The sequence below is a fragment of the Vitis riparia genome, chromosome 1, assembly GCF_004353265.1.
Source record: "Vitis riparia cultivar Riparia Gloire de Montpellier isolate 1030 chromosome 1, EGFV_Vit.rip_1.0, whole genome shotgun sequence".
Lineage (NCBI taxonomy): Eukaryota > Viridiplantae > Streptophyta > Magnoliopsida > Vitales > Vitaceae > Vitis > Vitis riparia.
This window is the reverse complement of record NC_048431.1, coordinates 22,008,776-22,026,668: the sequence shown is the minus strand read 5'-3', so window position 1 is coordinate 22,026,668 and position 17,893 is coordinate 22,008,776. Positions and strand designations below refer to the sequence as shown.

At 33.0% G+C, this 17,893-nt stretch overlaps 2 protein-coding genes and 10 non-coding genes across 12 annotated transcripts; all 12 read left to right on the top strand.

Annotated features, from left to right (window-relative positions):
* Positions 1 to 8,551: 8,551 nt before the first annotated feature.
* Positions 8,552 to 12,670, top strand: LOC117919595 (60S ribosomal protein L17-2-like). The gene is made up of 7 exons (XM_034836790.1): positions 8,552 to 8,650; positions 8,747 to 8,783; positions 9,085 to 9,125; positions 11,728 to 11,958; positions 12,040 to 12,142; positions 12,227 to 12,294; positions 12,406 to 12,670. The coding sequence occupies exons 1-7, from the start codon at positions 8,648 to 8,650 to the stop codon at positions 12,478 to 12,480; spliced, it is 558 nt and encodes a 185-aa protein (XP_034692681.1). The 5' UTR covers positions 8,552 to 8,647; the 3' UTR covers positions 12,481 to 12,670.
* LOC117926267 lies at positions 9,243 to 9,373 on the top strand. The gene has a single exon (XR_004653099.1). It is a non-coding gene; the product is annotated as a small nucleolar RNA snoR74 (small nucleolar RNA).
* On the top strand, positions 9,878 to 10,001 carry LOC117926320. The gene has a single exon (XR_004653108.1). It is a non-coding gene; the product is annotated as a small nucleolar RNA snoR74 (small nucleolar RNA).
* Positions 10,226 to 10,353, top strand: LOC117926275. The gene has a single exon (XR_004653100.1). It is a non-coding gene; the product is annotated as a small nucleolar RNA snoR74 (small nucleolar RNA).
* Positions 10,441 to 10,568, top strand: LOC117926294. The gene has a single exon (XR_004653103.1). It is a non-coding gene; the product is annotated as a small nucleolar RNA snoR74 (small nucleolar RNA).
* Positions 10,657 to 10,784, top strand: LOC117926257. The gene has a single exon (XR_004653092.1). It is a non-coding gene; the product is annotated as a small nucleolar RNA snoR74 (small nucleolar RNA).
* On the top strand, positions 10,872 to 10,999 carry LOC117926263. Its single transcript, XR_004653098.1, has one exon. It is a non-coding gene; the product is annotated as a small nucleolar RNA snoR74 (small nucleolar RNA).
* Positions 12,671 to 13,864: 1,194 nt separating the features above from the next.
* LOC117919579 (60S ribosomal protein L17-2) lies at positions 13,865 to 17,513 on the top strand. The gene is made up of 7 exons (XM_034836766.1): positions 13,865 to 13,934; positions 14,024 to 14,060; positions 14,373 to 14,413; positions 16,512 to 16,742; positions 16,849 to 16,951; positions 17,035 to 17,102; positions 17,215 to 17,513. The coding sequence occupies exons 1-7, from the start codon at positions 13,932 to 13,934 to the stop codon at positions 17,281 to 17,283; spliced, it is 552 nt and encodes a 183-aa protein (XP_034692657.1). The 5' UTR covers positions 13,865 to 13,931; the 3' UTR covers positions 17,284 to 17,513.
* LOC117926300 lies at positions 14,629 to 14,759 on the top strand. Its single transcript, XR_004653104.1, has one exon. It is a non-coding gene; the product is annotated as a small nucleolar RNA snoR74 (small nucleolar RNA).
* Positions 15,139 to 15,265, top strand: LOC117926314. The gene has a single exon (XR_004653106.1). It is a non-coding gene; the product is annotated as a small nucleolar RNA snoR74 (small nucleolar RNA).
* LOC117926288 lies at positions 15,495 to 15,622 on the top strand. Its single transcript, XR_004653102.1, has one exon. It is a non-coding gene; the product is annotated as a small nucleolar RNA snoR74 (small nucleolar RNA).
* On the top strand, positions 15,708 to 15,835 carry LOC117926307. Its single transcript, XR_004653105.1, has one exon. It is a non-coding gene; the product is annotated as a small nucleolar RNA snoR74 (small nucleolar RNA).
* Positions 17,514 to 17,893: the final 380 nt, after the last annotated feature.

Below are 17,893 nucleotides of genomic sequence, written 5' to 3'. Positions count from 1 at the left end.
AAAACACTACCCATATCTGGATCAACACGAATGGTGGATGATCGATGTCGATGCTGAAGAGTAAGCACATATGTATCCTCAGGGTCAGGACGAGCACGAAACAACGGAGTATCCATGTCTGCATGTACATCAATACATGATATAAACAAAATATGAATGAATTGACAAGAAACAATAATATCTAACAACATGAATTTCATCCCAAATAAATTGTAAAAATTTGAACAACATTTCCCCTAAATAGTAGAGATTCAAAATTTTTCAATGTAACCTGATATAAGTAAAATATGAATGAATTGAAAAAAAACAACAATTTCTAACAACATTAATTTCATTATTAAAATTTTAAAAATTTGAACAGCATCTCCCCTAAATAATAGAGATTAATATTTTTTTCATGTAACCTGATATAAGCAAAATAAGAATGAATTGACAAAAAATAATAATTTCAAACAAACAAACATCAATAAGATGTTCAATAAGATAGTTTCTACATATATCTTAAAACGATTAAGGTCAATACTAGTAAATTTAAAAAAAAAAAAACAGTACAATAAGATGTTCATGAAGTACATCAACTCCTCCTATCATTGGTTTCTCTATTAGGACAAGAACGCCGATTGTGACCCGATTGCTTGCAAAGTCCACATGTTTGTGGAGTCCTAGTTTCCCTTGCATCCATCTCATTATGCAAACGACTTGATTTTGGTCGATCAGAAGTTAGCCGTTTCATTGAGTCTGAAGGCACAATTATCGGTCCATTATATTGAGGTCACTCCAACTCATCAAATATGGGATAAAACAAGGGAGCTCATGTTGATAGGTAAGCACGTGTGGTGTAATAACCTTGTACAAATTGTCGAAAATCAATTGCTCGACAATGACAAGCAGCAAGAATGTGCGAACATGGGAATCCTAACAAAAGTGTTTTGTTACATGTGCAAGACTCCGTTTGAAGGGTAACATGATATGTGCGAGGTTTCCTATTACTGCTTCCAACAGAGTGTCTAGTTTTAACATGAAAACGTCCCACCACATGATCATACAAAAGAACCTCATGTGCACCCGCCTTAACAACTTTAGCCTTTATCTTGGCGTCAATATGTGGAGTGAATTCTTCACCTGAAGCGAGCCGACTGGCACCATGCTCCCGCCTGACTGTGAAGTAACTATTAACCCGATAAAAAGTTAACTGGACTAAAGCTGTTATTAGTAAGTTACGAGCACCCTTAAGGACACCATTAAAAACTTCAGACATATTAGTTGTCATAATCCCATATCTCCGCCCACCATCATATGAGAGTGCCCATTTTTCAAGAGGAATTTGCTCCAACCAATTTCTAGCCTCGGCATTTATCCGGCCAATTGTATCCATGTGAGAAATAAATTTTTTAACTTTACTCTCCATAGCAGCCCTACACATGAGATCCTTTAAAGTCTTATCTTTGAACTTTGTGTTGAAATTACTCGCTAAATGACGCATGCAAAATTTATGACAAGCATCTGGCTGAGTCCATCCCGAATATGTTTCATTGACAGCAGCTATAATGCCAGGATGACGATCAGAAATCAGACACAACCCTTTCCTTTGTGTTACTCCAACTGGATACATGCCAAAAACCAACTCCAACTATCTGTATTCTCTCCTTCTGTAATGGCAAATGCAAGTGGAAACAATTGGTTATTACCATCACATCCCATAGCAATCAGCAAAGTCCCTTTATATTTTCCATACAAATGTGTCCCATCAATACTGAGAACTGGTCGACAGTGTGCAAACCCTATAATAGATGGAGCGAATGCCCAAAAAACATGCTGAAAAATTTCTTCATTCGAATTGTTTCTAGGAACCATTTTGGAATACATAATGCATCCAGGATTTGACTGCTCCAAGGCAAGGAAGAAACGAGGCAACTCTGCATAAGACTTGTACCAATCACCAAATAATCGAGTCATTGCTTTCCTTTTTGCCTTCATTGTTTTTGATAAGAAATTTGGTAACCAAATTGTTCCGCAACAACAGCTTGAATTGCAGCAACTGTAATGGTCATTTCTGCCTTCACCAATGTTTCAATATACTTAGATACAAAGCTAGAATCCAACTGTGAATGATCTTGATTAATACATGGATTGACACATGTATGAGGACCTTTGTACTTTGTGATTCTAAACATACCCGTATCTTTCACTGTCATTGCCCTTAGTCGCCATTGGCACTCTGGTGCTTTTTTACATTGAAGAACTAACACACTTGCATTTGATCTATAAACAGTAAACTCTTGGTGCGCCTTTATGGAAAACATCTTCACAGCATGTTGCAAATCTGATTTTGAGGAAAATATTTGGCCAATTGATAATTCTCCATCAACATTTCCTAAAGTTGGCTTTTTCCATGGAGTCCAATCACTTACAACACAATTAATTGCCGCGTCCATATTTAAAAATTGTGGTGTAGGTGGCATATGGTATGAAACGGGTACAAATGTTTCCTATAGGTTGTCATTAGAGATATTAAATTGGGTACCATGTGGAGAGGCAACTAGTGATGTGTTTTCAACCTCAAACTCAACCTCAGGATTATTAGACCTATCACCAACTTCAAGGTTCACAAATCTTGTGCTTTCACATTCCACAACTTGTTGGACCATCACCAAATCAATATTTTTGTTTGACAACAATTTTCATCATCATTAGGTAAATGAATCTCATCTGTGTCGATTGCATCATCTCTATCATCTTCCTCATCTCTCTCATCTTCCTCATCAACATCAGTATCACCTGTTGATAATCGTGTCAAATGACCCATTTCATTACTCAAATGATAATGGTTGGGAGTTTGCTCTATGAATAATTGAACTAAAGACATTCCATACTTTGATGGCACCAGTAGCATACGTGCAACTGTCCGATCATTTCTCACCACTAATGGTTGAAATTTGTTCATTTCAATTGGATGACGACATTTCAAGACTAACTGATCGTCTCTGTCAACACCAATGATATCATATATCATCTTCAACAACTTCACAAAGGTCATATGAATAGGCACATCTATAGACTCAATCTCTACATTATTTCTAATATATCTCAAGTCCGTTTCTGTCCTCAAAATTGTTCCATTCCAATAACATAGCACTTCTACTGTGGAATCAGTCATAATCGTCTTCACATAAATAATAACAAAAGGTTATTACATAAAAAAAAAAATTATATTTATTTAAGTAAAAAATAATATTTTATGGTCAATGATTCATAAAATACAATAATAAACCTAATAAATATTGGAATGTAACAAAAGTTCATGTCTAAATACCAAGTTCAACTCAAATGAAAGCAATGTATAAGCAAATAAGTGTATAAGTAAAGAGTATGATGATATTATGAATTAATATTATTTTTGTGGTCCAATAAAATGTTTTACATGTGTTTGGGTTACAAACACATTTAATTTATTTTTCTAATTTCATAATTAGGATGAGATTAACTTTTAATATTTTTTTGATAAAATGAAATTAATATTTTTATATTAAAAATTAAATTTTAAAATAAATATGTGTTAATTATGTTAATTCTTTTACAACTCAAAATTATCTGTTAAATATATTTTTTAAAATAAATATATGTTAAATATGTTATTTTAAATAAAAAATGAGATTTTAGTAATTGCAAGAAATCCACCCTAGTCCACAAGCTAAGGAATAATTTTTAGAATATACAGATTTTGAATAGTGAACTCTAGTACCTCCTAACCACACAATCAACCATAGATTAGGATCCCCACAAAATCAAATGTGTAATGAGAAAAAAAATCAACCAATACGAGAACTACCTAAGATGAAGATACAAATATTCTGAAATTTAGGTTGAGGATAAGAAATAATACAAAGAAAGTGAAACAGTGACGTGGATGAATTGACAATACCTGCTAAAGAAAGGAATTAAATGAAATCCTAAATTACTCTATAAAGTGCATTTAGGTAATTTTGCAGATTTGGCGTTTTTTAATGTTATTAGTCAAAAATTGGTACTTGAATTGTATTCATAATTTGAAAAGTTTTTTTATTGAAACTTTCTTCTTAAAAGAAGTGTCAATATTTCTAAACTTTCTATTTTATAAATTAATCTCTTTTCTCTTAAGTTTCTAGTTTGAGTCTTCAGAATTTTGAAGTCTTTGTTATTAGAAATTTTATTCGAAAGTGTTTCTATAAAGTAGAATGTTAATTCTAAAAAGGGAGTTTTTGTTTTTTTTTTTTTTATTTTATTTTTCAAAGATTTAGGAGTTCTCAAAAATGAACAATAGTCCTAACAAGTTGCTACATAGGTTAGGTTTGCTTTCCATAATTTTTTTTAGTTTTAAGGGTTCTAAAACTTTATAAATAAGGCTAATGGATGTAAAAGGGGATGATGATTGATGATCCAAAGATTTTTATTTTTATTTTTTTATGGGTGCAAATTTTGCAATTTTCATGGTAGGACTTAATTATTTTACTTCTAAGTGAGACTCCTAGGGCCTATGTAAGTTTGTAAGATTGCTTCTTTATTTTTTTTTTCCTATTTTTTATTTTATTTTTTCCCTACTATTATAATTTTATCTTTCTTCTCCTTAAATCTCAAAAGATTGAAGTCCTAGTCCGCCTATTTGATTATAGAAAACCATCCTAGTGTTGTCAAATATCAAGCAATCAATTACACACAAAATGTAATCACAGCATTCAAAAGATCACCAACCAAATCACAAATGAAATTTAATGTCAATGAAAGTACGTATTTTCATCTTTTGAATGGCTCATAATGATCATGATGATACAATAAGTTTCTTGATGAACTTAACACTGTCAAAGAGTTCTAAGCAGGATGAAAAATAAATAAAAAGTGAAACCATGACTAGTTAGCAACTTAGCTTACCTCAAGTGAATCAAGATGTTCCAAGGTTTCAATAGTTATATTATTATCATCCATTATTAAGTATTTACTTTGACTTTTCCAATCAATATAAAAAACAAACAATAAAACAACTATTCCAATTCCAAAGTTTCAAATTTCAAACCAACCAACTACCCTTTTGATTTGAATAATTAACAATTACTAGGGTGGGTCCCCTTGTCTTATTCAAAAGCCAGCAATTATCTAATTGAATTTTTTTTTTTGATAAATAAAGAGAAATTTTTCTAACTGAAATTTGATAATTGATTAATGAACATCACGCATAACTGTGGTATTATGTTGACTTGTTATGAAATTAAATAATATTTTTTGACAAAAACAAGATATTAAGTAAATTAGCAATTGAAAATATGAAAATAAAAATGAATAACACTATATTTTATAAAATTTATTTAAAAGTGAAGTATTTAAATATGATATATTTATAAAAATGACTCTACTACACCTTCAAACTTTAATTCTTATATTCATTTATTCATTTAAATATTCAAATATATAAATATTTTATAAATTTAGTAATTTACTTAATATCAATAGGAAAATTTAGTAATATTAATATAAATTTAGTAAATTCAGTTAATTCCATAGGAAAGTGATAAGTTGATGTACCAATACCAAAGCAAACCCATAATAATAATTCCATAGGAAAATTTCATAATAATAATGTGATAAAATTATTTTTATTAATATCTTTTTTATTTAATCTTTAATTTTATTAAAAATTATAATATATTCTATTAAGATGAGATAAAATTGTTCTCATGATTTTTTTTTTTTTTTTAACTCTATTAAATCTAAAAATCAAAAGGCTACCCACTTCTCTCACTCGGGCATGAAGAACCCCTTTTCTGAAGTTGCCCTCCAGCCGGGAGAATCCCTAAAAAAGCCCTTCTCTCACTCTACCACTCTCAATCCTCGCAGGTACTAATCTAATCATGTTATTATTATTATTTTTTTGCAACCCCCCTTTGATTCCCAATAAAATCCATGCCCCATTCGATTTCCGGGAAAATTCATCCTCGTTTGATTTCCGAGAAAATCCATGCAAAACCCCCAAGGAAAACAAAAAAAATTGCTTTTCTTTTGCTCTCTGTGTTTTCTGGATCCGTTTTAGGGGTCTCTTTGCTGTTGTGCCATTGGATTTAAATTTCAAGAACCCTAAATCAAAACTGAGAAACAGGAAAAATCAAGAATTTTTTTCTTTTTGTTTTCATTCTCGTTTCCCACTTTTCTCAGCATCCAACGGGAAAAATAAAAATACTAACAACACATGATAAAAAAAAGCTTAGATCTGAAAAAAATTAACACTAACCTCAACCTCCAACGTCTCCCTCAGTGGCCCATTGGTGGGGCTAGGATTTTTAAGGAAAAATGAGCACGGGCTGGGAATAGAGAGCAGCTCGGATGGAAGTTGTAGCTCTAACGTCTCCCTAAGTGGCCCACTGGTGGGGCTAGGGTTTTTAACGAAAAAACCACACGCAGAGCATGGGGGAAGAGAGCAGCTCAGATGGAAGTTTGGGATTGGGAAAGAAAAAATGCAGCTGAAGTTTGGGAAAGTAAAAAATAAAAAGAATAAAAAATTACTTTGTATGCTGACGTGGACTCAAAAGGGCTATTTTGAACAATTGTTTGAAAAGTAGGCCATTTTGAACATTATGTTTCAGCGGAAGGCTATTTTGACCCATTATTCTCGTCCAGGGGTATGGTACATAGAGGGTTTGGTACGTTCCGTCAAAACATATTATTTCTTTTTTTTTTTTTTTCTTTCAGTCACTTTTTCTTCTCTGTTTTTATTTCCTTCGTATTTTCCCAATCAAACGTAACCAAAATTTCTTTTTAGTTGGGTGGGTTTGCTTTGAAAGGAGAACTTTACTCTGAAATCTCAATGGCACAAAATTGCCTTCTAGAATTAGCAAGAATGTGCAAAATAATGAACTCATCGTCTAAAAGAATAATTTAAATGATAAGTTTTCGAATATGTTTGGTTTTCGAAAAATTTGAAAGAATATATGGGAAAAGGAAAATAGAGAGAAAAAAAAGAAGAAAGAAAATGTAAAGAATAAATTTAAAATTAATAATTATTTTTATATGTTATTTTAAATTCATTTTTCACTTTTTTTTTATATGTAAAGATGGAGTATTTTAATTATATTTAATTTTCTTTTATTTTTTTTGATAGATAAACTAAATATAAGAAAATTATTTTCCTTCACCTCTAAAACAAACCATAACCTTTAGCTTTTGTAAAATTTTTAAGTTTTATTAGAGTTAGAAAGGTTATGGTTTTGTTTGATAATTATTTTTTAAAAGAGTTCTAAAAAATAATATTTGAGAGTAGCTTTTAAAAAATGTTTTAAGAAACAAATGTTTATTTGGGAACTTGAAATGTTTTTAACCTATTTTTTATTTTTTAAAAATATTTTTTTATATGTAATGTTTTATTTTAATTTTTCTCAATATTTGTATAACTATTTTTTAAAATAGTTTTTAAAAAATAAGTAAAAACAATTAAAATATGATTTTTGAAAGCATTTTGTTAGAACATAAAACTGTTTTTTTTGTAATAAATATTATTTTTGAAAATAGTTCCAAAACTAATCATGTTTTTATATCATACATGTGAAAATCATTAGTTCACATGAAAGAAGAAATTGATTTTGACCTCATTTTTTTTTAACATCAATTAGACACTACAGGTGTTTTCTCTTTACTAAGCAACCTTGTTTATACTTACCGGATTGCCTCTTTTTCAAGTCCCAAACTATTTTGGTTACCTATCAAACAAGCGGCCAAAACCACCAAATTCCTAAAAAAAAAAATCAAATTCATGGTCAACAATGAATTAAATCATAAAATTAAGAAACATATGATCATATGATCCAATTATAACACTCATTCGATAAGTATCGAAAATTATGATCAATCACATCATATCAGATGTATGATGGGTTCTATTATTTTATATAAAGTTTGATCAATCATAGGATCCAATAATAAACTCCATTTGATAAGTATCGAAAATCATTATCAATCACATCACGTCAAATTACATTATTTTATATCAAGTCCAATCCTATTGTTTTATATCTAGAGTCCATCGTCTTTACCATTGTTCGATGCCTTATATTTTATCATGTAGTTTCATTGATTAAGATATAAAATTGTATTAATACCTTTTTGGTATCTAGACTTTTCCTAAACAATAATAGATTTAAAAAATCCATCATCATTGGAAGCTAATCATGCATTATATTAATTCTATCGTTTCCTTCTACAACATTCAATTTACGTAAAATCAAATTCATTTCTTCCTAAAAAACCTTATTTTTATTTTAAAAATTTATAATTTTTAAATAAAAATTGACATAAGAAAATGCTAACAAATCCATCCAAATTTATTTATTTTTAAATTTTTAAAAAATGAGAAATTAAAATCCAATTATGCTTAGGACTATTTTTATAAATTCAAATTAACAAAGCATTTATTTCATTTTGGACCCGTTACTCCTTCTGAATTCGGACTGTAAACCAGGGTTTGCCGTCCAAGCCCAGCCCAACCCCAGACTAAATAATTTAGGAGCAGGCCCATTAGGGTTCCACTCTATAAAGCCAAACCCTAATCCTCGAAGTCCCGCCTTCGCCTCTTCTCTCAGCAGAACAAGAGATCAACCTCTCTAGTGAGGCAGAAGCAGCATCAGCCGCCATGGTATCGCACTGTGGTCTATTTTCATTCTTCTTCTTCTTCTTCATTTTCTTCTGCTTCATATGTCTGAAACATCTTATTTTTTATGTGTTTTTTCAGGTGAAGTACTCCAGAGAGCCGGACAACCCCACTAAGTGTAAGCACCTTCGCATTTCATATTGCTTTTACGAGTCTCTCCGTCTGTTTGGTTGCTGAGAAAATGAGACTAAGGTTTTTGAAAGTAGCATTTGACAATTTCTCAGGGAGCAAACAAGGCATTTTTTCTTGAAATATAAGGTTTTTGGCGATAGGATCTCTGGGATCTATCACGTTTGGCGTATGTGAAGTAGATTAATGGTTCTTTATTTTAGATGCATCTATTTTTCTATTTTTGAGGACCGAAGAAAGCTCTCATTTTCATTATTTGTATCTTATAGTTGCCTGGTTTTGATGCGCAGCTTGCAAGGCCAGGGGGTCAGATCTCAGAGTTCATTTCAAGGTATTTTTATATGTATTTGATTTGATTTGATTTTTGTACCTTTTAATTTACTTCCACTAGCTTGATGAGCATTTGGATTTTTTTTCCCTTAGTTTGGTTTATTTGTCAAACCTGATGAAAAAAGCAGGGACCTGTTGCCTTTTGTGAATGGGTCTCTCGTAAACTTCAGGGAAATTAGTTGCATTGTTATTGGGTGAACCACATGAGTATTGTTTGTGATTGAAGGTTCAGTAAATAATGGTACATTATGATGAGTTTCATCAACTGAAATGTTGTTCTTAAGTGCGTGTTGCTTTCTTTTTAGCGGTATCTGATTTTAAATTTCTTCCAAGTTTTAGTGGTGTTCTTCTGGTATTCTTTATGAAAAAAATATTGGGGCTTTCTTTGTGACATTTGTTACTAAGGATCATTTCCAATCTGGTTATATTGTGATGACAATACTATTGTCTGCATTCTTCTGGTATGGTTTGATTGACATAGCGTTGCTAGACATCATTTATATGAATACAAGTTTTTTTATTTTTCCTATTATCTATGTTTAGTTTATGTGGCTTGGTTTGATCTTTGCTTTGTTTTTTCCTGTGCTTATATTTTTTTGATAGAAAAATTAAAGTTTCCCTGTCTTTCTGCATATTATTAAATTATAAAATCTATAGTTAGATTTAGCATGTTATGGTAAATTTTTGCTACCAGATTAAGGGAAACTGAAAAGTATCAATAGTTTTGTTTCTCCTTGATTGTAAAACCTGATGAAAAAAACATATTTCTGTTACCTTTGTGAATGGGATCATTGTAAACTTGGGGGAAATCCTCACATTCTTCGTGGCTGAACCTGTTTTCTTGGTGGTTGAAGATTCAGCAAATGATGCTAAATTTGTTTCTCTGATAAATTGGTATGTAAAATTATTCTTAGAATATTTTAAAAAAAATTCTTGAAGTGCTAGTTTTGTCTTTTGCTGTTGAATCCCTTTTTATCTGCATTTCCCTTTGCAAAATCATTATCAATTGCATAAATAGATGGTTTTGATATTTTCTCGTTAACTGATCTTTTGCCTTGATTGTTCAAATATAAATTGTTTTCTTGTTTGCAAAACCTGATGAGAAAAGCAGGGACTTGTTGCCTTTGTGGACAGGTCTCTTGTAAACTTCAGGGAAATTAGTTGCATTATTATTGGGTGAACCTCTGGAGTTTATTGTGATGGAAGGCTCAGTAAATAATGGCACATTGTGATGGTTGCCATCAGTAAATAATGACAAATGGTTTTTACTTCAGCTGTTCCAATCTGAACTGTTGTCTTGTTTGCAAAACCTGATGAAAAAAGCAGGGATTTGTTGCCTTCATGGACAGGTTTCTCGTAAAATTCAGGAAAATTAGTTGCATTATTATTGGGTGAACCTCTGGAGTTTTTTGTGATGGAAGGCTCAGTAAATAATGGCACATTGTGATGGTTGCCATCAGTAAATAATGACAAATGGTTTTTACTTGAACTGTTCAAATCTAAATTGTTGTCTTGTTTTGCGAAACCTGATGAAAAAAGCAGGGGCTTGTTGCCTTTGTGGACAGGTCTCTCGTAAACTTCAGGGAAATTAGTTGCATTATTATTGGGTGAACCTCTGGAGTTTTTTGTGATGGAAGGCTCAGTAAATAATGGCACATTGTGATGGTTGCCATCAGTAAATAATGACAAATGTTTTTTACTTTAACTGTTCAAATCTAAATTTTTGTCTTGTTTGCGAAACCTGATGAAAAAAGCAGGGGCTTGTTGCCTTTGTGGACAGGTCTCTTGTAAACTTCAGGGAAATTAGTTGCATTATTATTGGGTGAACCTCTGGAGTTTTTTGTGATGGAAGGCTCAGTAAATAATGGCACATTGTGATGAGTTTGACTATACCTACAATTCTCAAATGAATGTCACTCTTTCTGTTAAGTGGTCTGTAGGATAGTTCTTATTCTAAGTTGTACTAGTGTCTTCACTGCATTCTTGTGGCAAAAAATTGGCCTTTTCTCTATGGTATGTCTGTTAACATGATTCCTTCACACACCAGCTGCATTCCCATTGCAAAATTATTATTTGAAGTTCTGTTAGCTTCCTAACATGGTGTTTCTAATAACTCGTTATTTAAACTATATAGTTGTGGTATTTACACTGTCTGTATTAAGTTAGATGTTCCTTTAGTTAGATCTTTGATGTTTTTGTTGCTGCTCCTCTGAATATGATTGCATTATAAAACCTGGATTAGTCTGATTGGTTATGGTCAGTTTGTTACCTATAAAGATGGCCAAAAAAAGATACTGATGCAAATTTTAATTGTACTATATCATTATATTATTATATAATGTAATTTGTAAGCCAGGCTATTTTGGCTTTTGAGGTCAGCCTTGCTTGGTTTCAAGCATAGGTTTTTGACCAGAGGCTAGGTCCAGGCTGGTATCAAGTTGCAGATCACTGTACACCTGCTTCTTGTCCAACCAGGGTCTCCTTTTCCTCCCATCTCTTTTTTTGGATATCATGTTGTTCATTTTTGTATCCTTCTCTCTGAAAATCTGCGTTTATTGTGAACTCACATCATTGTATTTCTCATTTCTATATTGTGTCAATAGAACACAAGGGAGACTGCTCATGCCATTAGGAAGTTGCCTTTGGCCAAGGCCAAAAGGTATTTGGAGGATGTTCTGGTCCACAAGCAAGCCATACCTTTCACCCGCTTCTGTAGAGGTGTTGGGCGAACTGCTCAGGCAAAGAACAGGCATTCGAATGGACAAGGACGCTGGCCTGTCAAATCTGCTAAATTCATCCTAGATTTGCTTAAGAATGCTGAGAGTAATGCTGATGTATGTATTCAATTGCCCTTCACCATGTATTCTCTGCTTTGTCTATAATTCCAACTAACTAATAAATGTCAATTCTTACAGTTGAAAGGTCTGGATGTTGATTCACTCTACATATCTCACATCCAAGTGAACCAGGCACAGAAACAAAGGCGCCGCACATACCGGGCTCATGGAAGAATCAACCGTAAGTTTGTTTCCTTTCAAATCTAGCATTTGTGTAATGGTTGTTTTCCTAAATGTTAACAGGAACCTTCTATTTGTTTGGCAGCATATATGTCATCACCATGCCATATCGAGTTGATTTTGTCTGAAAAGGAAGAACCTGTTAAAAAGGAGGTAATTCATTAGTCATTGCATCAAGAATAGAACCCAAAGGGAGATCAATATAGGAGAAATTAGTTGCCTTGGTTTTGATCAGTATCTTACTACTATTGGTGGGTTTTGCAGCCTGAAACTCAGTTGGCGACCGGCAAATCCAAGAAGTCTCTGCGCGGTGGTGCTTCTACTCGAATTGCAATCTGATGATAGAGCTAGTAACTCTGCAAGAAATTTTCATGCCAATTTTAATTGTCACTCTTTCATTTTAACATGAGTTTTGTTTTCTTAATATAAAGTCATGGGTTATTGAGAGTCTTTGAGCCACTTTGTTTTGTTTTCTGAATTTTGTTGAGTATTTTGGAAAGTTATGGAAATTTTAGATGAAGATACCCCCTCTAATAACCCTAGTTTTTTCCTCTTATAAATGGACCTAATCAAGTCGATTAATTGCAAACCATGGTTATTTTGGCCAAAAAGTCTTTCATTTGGTTCAATTCATCAAGAAGTTTGGTTCAATGCTCACATGGTTATTTCTCATCTCTGCATAAGCTGTCCTTTTTCATATTATTTTTCTCAACTTTGTGCCAGCATTTTGACTTTTTTTACTGCGAAAATAAGATAATTACATGCAGCCTTTGTAATCAAATGTGCCTGTTTATAACAAACAATAGGATCATTTGCAAGGAGCATAGGAATAAAAATGAATTCGTTCTGAAAAATTACTTTCATTTAAGCCACTAAACATACATTCATCATATATGAGGATCATGGTTGACTCAATTTTCTTTGTGGGGTTGCCGCTTTCAATTGGCTGAGCTTCATTGCAGAGTTCCTTGTGAGAAAAGATTGGCCTCCAAGATGCTTGGTTTATACTAAAATTAAAAGCTTGAAGTGGGATTCATTCCTATGGAATGAAATGAAAAAGGTCCCTCCCTTTTGTTTGGATACCAACTTTTTATTCCCCTTCGAGAATTATACAAGTGTGGGTTTCACTTTGATTTTGAGAAAACTTATTTTTCGACAACAAAAAATGGGTAACACATTTTTGTTTCCTCTCCATGAATCTAGATTTCTACGAAAATATTTTTACCAAATTATTATATTTGTTTTAAATTGATATAATAGCATATTAATTAATATGGTAATATTAAAAATTAATTCTATACTTTTAAAAATTAAGAATGATGATATAATGACATGTCAAAAATAGTGCTGCATTAATATTAAGAGATTACAATTATTTTAATGCATCAATATTAAATATTGTAAGGAACATTGGACCCATTTGGTGATGAAAAAGATTAATCAAATCAAGCTTGTTGAGGGTAATTTCATTTGGTCTAAATGGATTGATTGGACCATTTAAATTTGAGATCCCTAATGCATTTGAAATTTCATGCTTAAAATATAATGAATATATTCAAAATCAATTTTAGTTATTCCTAGGTTCATCATCTTGGGATGAGGGCACAACTTAGAAAATGTAATCTAAAGGAAATTTAATTTTAAGTAATGCTATTAAGTACGAAGATCCCATTTTGGGCCATTTAGCCCAGCCCAGCCCAGTTTAGAAGGGTTAGGGTTTAAGCTCGTCTTCTCGAGGAAAATCGTCGACTTGTCTGAGGGAGGAGGAAGCAGCAGCATCATAAGCCGCCATGGTAGTGCCCCTTTTTTTTTTTTTCCCTCATTCATTCCTCTTGTTCCATGTAGCTCTAAAAATGATCATCTGTTTGGCGTATTTTTTCAGGTGAAGTACTCCAGAGAGCCAGACAATCCCACCAAGTGTAAGCACTTCGATTTCTTGTTAGCCTTTTTGCGTTTTGCAAATGTCTCTACCTGTTTGGCTGTAGAGGAAATGAAATAAAAACTCGGAGTTCTGTTATATCTTGGAGCTGGATTTTCTGGTTTAAGAATTCAAGATTTTAAAAAAAAAAATTTTTTTTTTCGCAATTTCTTAGCGAATAAACAGGGCATTTGTGTTTTGTTTTCTGAACATTTGGTTTTCCTGAGATGGGATCTCGGGTGTCTGATTCAATAGCTAAAATTACGTAGTGTTGTTTTCTGTGCATCTTATGATTGCTGTTTTGGTGCCACAGCTTGCAAGGCCAGGGGCTCAGATCTCAGAGTTCACTTCAAGGTATTATGATCTCTTCAGATTTTTCGTTCCTTCTATTTCTCTTGTGGCAGAGTTTTTCATGTAATTTTTGTGTTTGAATTTTTAAAGATGATGAGAATGCTTAAACGGACTGTTCACTGCATGGCATGAGCTATAGAATCAATGTTTTTGAGTAACTGGTTTATTTGTCTGGGTTGTTTAACTATGTGTTGTTGTGTTTATGGCGAAACCTGAGGAAAAAAGCAGGGGCCTGTCGATTTTCATGGATGGTCCTCTCGTAAACTTCTGGGAAATTAGTTGCATTGTTATTGGGTGAACCTCTTGAGTTTTGTCTGTGATTGAAGGTTCAGTAAATAGTGTTACATTATAATGAGTTTCATCAACTGATTGTTGTTCATAACTGAGTGTTATGCTTTCTTTAAAGTGGTATTTGAGTTTAATTTCTGTCCAAGTTTTACTAAGGTTCTCCTGAAATTTTTTCATGGCAAAAATATTGGGTTTTTATTTGTGATATCTGGGAATAAGGTTCATTTCCAATCCAGTTACATCATGACAGGGTTGGTTTGATATTTGCTTCATTTTTCCTTCCTTTTTTTTGGGTACAAAAATTTAAATTTCCCTGCTTTTCTGCATATTATGTAACTTATAAAACCTATATTTGTGGCATGTTATCGTCAATTTAGCTACCAAATAAAAGGAAAAAAAAATGATCAGTTTTGTATTTTCTTGATTGTAAAACCTGATGAGAAAAAGCAGATTTCTATTACCTTTATGAAAGGGCTTATTGCTTGCTTCAGGGAAATCCTGACATTCTTCATGGGTGAACCCATATTGTTCTTGGTGATTGAAGATTCAGTAAATCATGGTAAATTTGTTTCTCTGATAAATTGGGATTTAAAATTTTCCTTAAAATATTAAAAAAAAAATGGTTGAAGAGCTAGATTTGCCATTTGCAGTTGTATCCATTTTTCTATGCATTTCCCTTTGCAAAATCTTTATCCATTACATTTTAGGAGTAAATGGTGTTGATATTTTCTTGTTAACTGGTTTTTTGGCTTAATTTTTCAACTATAATTTGCTGTCTTGTTTGCGGAACCTGATGAAAAAAGCAGGGATTTGTTGCCTTTGTGAACAGGTCTCTCGTAGACTTCAGGGAAATTAGTTGCATTATTATTGGGTGAACCTCTGGAGTTGCTTGTGATGGAAGGCTCAGTAAATAATGGCACACTCTGATGGTTGCCATCATTAAATGATGATAAATGATTTTTACTTTAACTGTTCAAATCTAAATTGTTGTCTTGTTTGTGAAACCTGATAAAAAGCAGGGACCTGTTGCCTTTGTCAGCATTTCTCTCATAAACTTCAGGGAAAGCAGTTTCATTATTATTGGGTGAACCTCTGGAGTTGTTTGTGATGGAAGGTTCAATAAATAGTGGCACATTGTGATGAGTTTGACTATACTTACAGTTCTCAAATGAATGTCACTCCTTCCATTAAGTGGTGTGTAGGATGAGTCCTTCTAAATTGTACTAGTGTTTTTGCTGCATTCTTGTGGCAAAAAAATGACCTTTTTCTCCATCGTATGTCTGATAATACAATTCCTTTACACCAGCTACATTGCCATAGCAACATTGTTAGTAGAAGTTCTGTTAGCTGCCTAATACGGTGTTTCTAGGAACTCATTATTCAAACTAAAAAGTTGTGGTATTCGCACTGCCTGTATCAAGTTAGATGTTACTTCAGTTAGATCTTTGATTTTTTTTTTCTCTGCTCATCTGAAATATGATTATGTTATAAAACCTGCATCAGTTTGATTAATTGTGGTCTGTTTGTTACCCATAAAGAAGGCCAAGAAAAAAAAAAGTTACACTGATACCAGATTGTTTTGGATTTTGAGGTCAGACTTGGTTGGTTTCATGCATAGATTTTTTACCAGAGGCTAGGTCCAGGTTGGTATTATGTTGCAGATCCTGCTTGTCCAACCGGGTCACCTGCTATTTTGCCCATCTCTAGTTTTGGTTATCATGTTGTTCATTATTTATATCCTTCTGTATGTGAGAATCTGAGTTTATTGTGAACTTAAATCATTGTATATCTCATTTCCATACTGTCTCAATAGAACACAAGGGAGACTGCTCATGCCATTAGGAAGTTGCCTTTGGCCAAGGCCAAAAGGTATTTGGAGGATGTTCTGGTCCACAAGCAAGCCATACCTTTCACCCGCTTCTGTAGAGGTGTTGGACGAACTGCTCAGGCAAAGAACAGGCATTCAAATGGGCAAGGACGCTGGCCTGTCAAATCTGCTAAATACATCCTAGATTTGCTTAAGAATGCCGAGAGTAATGCTGATGTATGTATTCCATTGCCCTTCACCATGTATTCTCGGCTTTATTTATAGGCCCTTTTGATAGATAGCTTTATTTATTGCCCCTACTAATAAATGTCAATTCTTACAGTTGAAAGGTCTGGATGTTGATTCACTCTACATATCTCACATCCAAGTGAACCAGGCACAGAAACAAAGGCGCCGCACATACCGTGCTCATGGAAGAATCAACCGTATGTTTGTTTCCTTTCAAATTTATCTTTTGTGTATGGTCGTTTTCCTAAATGTTGATAAGAGCCTTCTATTTGTTTGGCAGCATATATGTCATCCCCATGCCATATCGAGTTGATTTTGTCCGAAAAGGAAGAACCTGTTAAAAAGGAGGTACTTCATTAGTCATTGCATCAAGAATAGAACCCAAGGGGAGAAATATAGGTGAAATTAGTTGCCTTTCTTTTGTTCAGCATCTTATGCACTACTCTTGTTGGTTTTGCAGCCTGAAACTCAGTTGGCTACCAGCAAGTCCAAGAAGTCTCATGCAGTGCGCGGTGGTGCATCTTCTTGAATGGCAGGCTGATGATAGAGCCAGTAACGCTTTAAGAAATTCTCATGTCATTTTTATCCAAAAAAGAACAGAAGTTTTCATGTCAAATTTGATTTGCCCCGCTTTCATTTGAAAATGAGTTTTGTTGCCTTTATATAAAAGTGATGGATTATGGAGTGTCTTTGAGCCACTTTGTTTTGTTTTATGAAGATTGTTAAGTATTTTGGGAAGTCATGGAAATTTTAGATTAAGATTCTCGTCCCCATTAAACAACCTTAGCGTTTTCCTCTTATAAATAGACCTAATCAAGTCAATTAATTTGCAAGTCATGCAACATTGGCAAATGCTAGAAAGTTTAGTTTTTGGCCAATAAATCTTTGATTGGGATCAAGTAATCATGAACTTTGATTCATGGCTCGCATGGTTGTTACTGATCTCTGCATTTCCATGTCACATTGCGTTCGGCTATATCATAGAAGATGTTCCTATCGAGAAGTGCAATTTGAATCAAAAAGTGCGATTAATTAGGTCATGTATCATGTGCATTTAGGTCGAATTGTTTGGCATTTTGTTCTCATTACTTGTAACTTCATTCAATGGTTTAGATTTTTTTGAGTTTGGGTGGAGATTG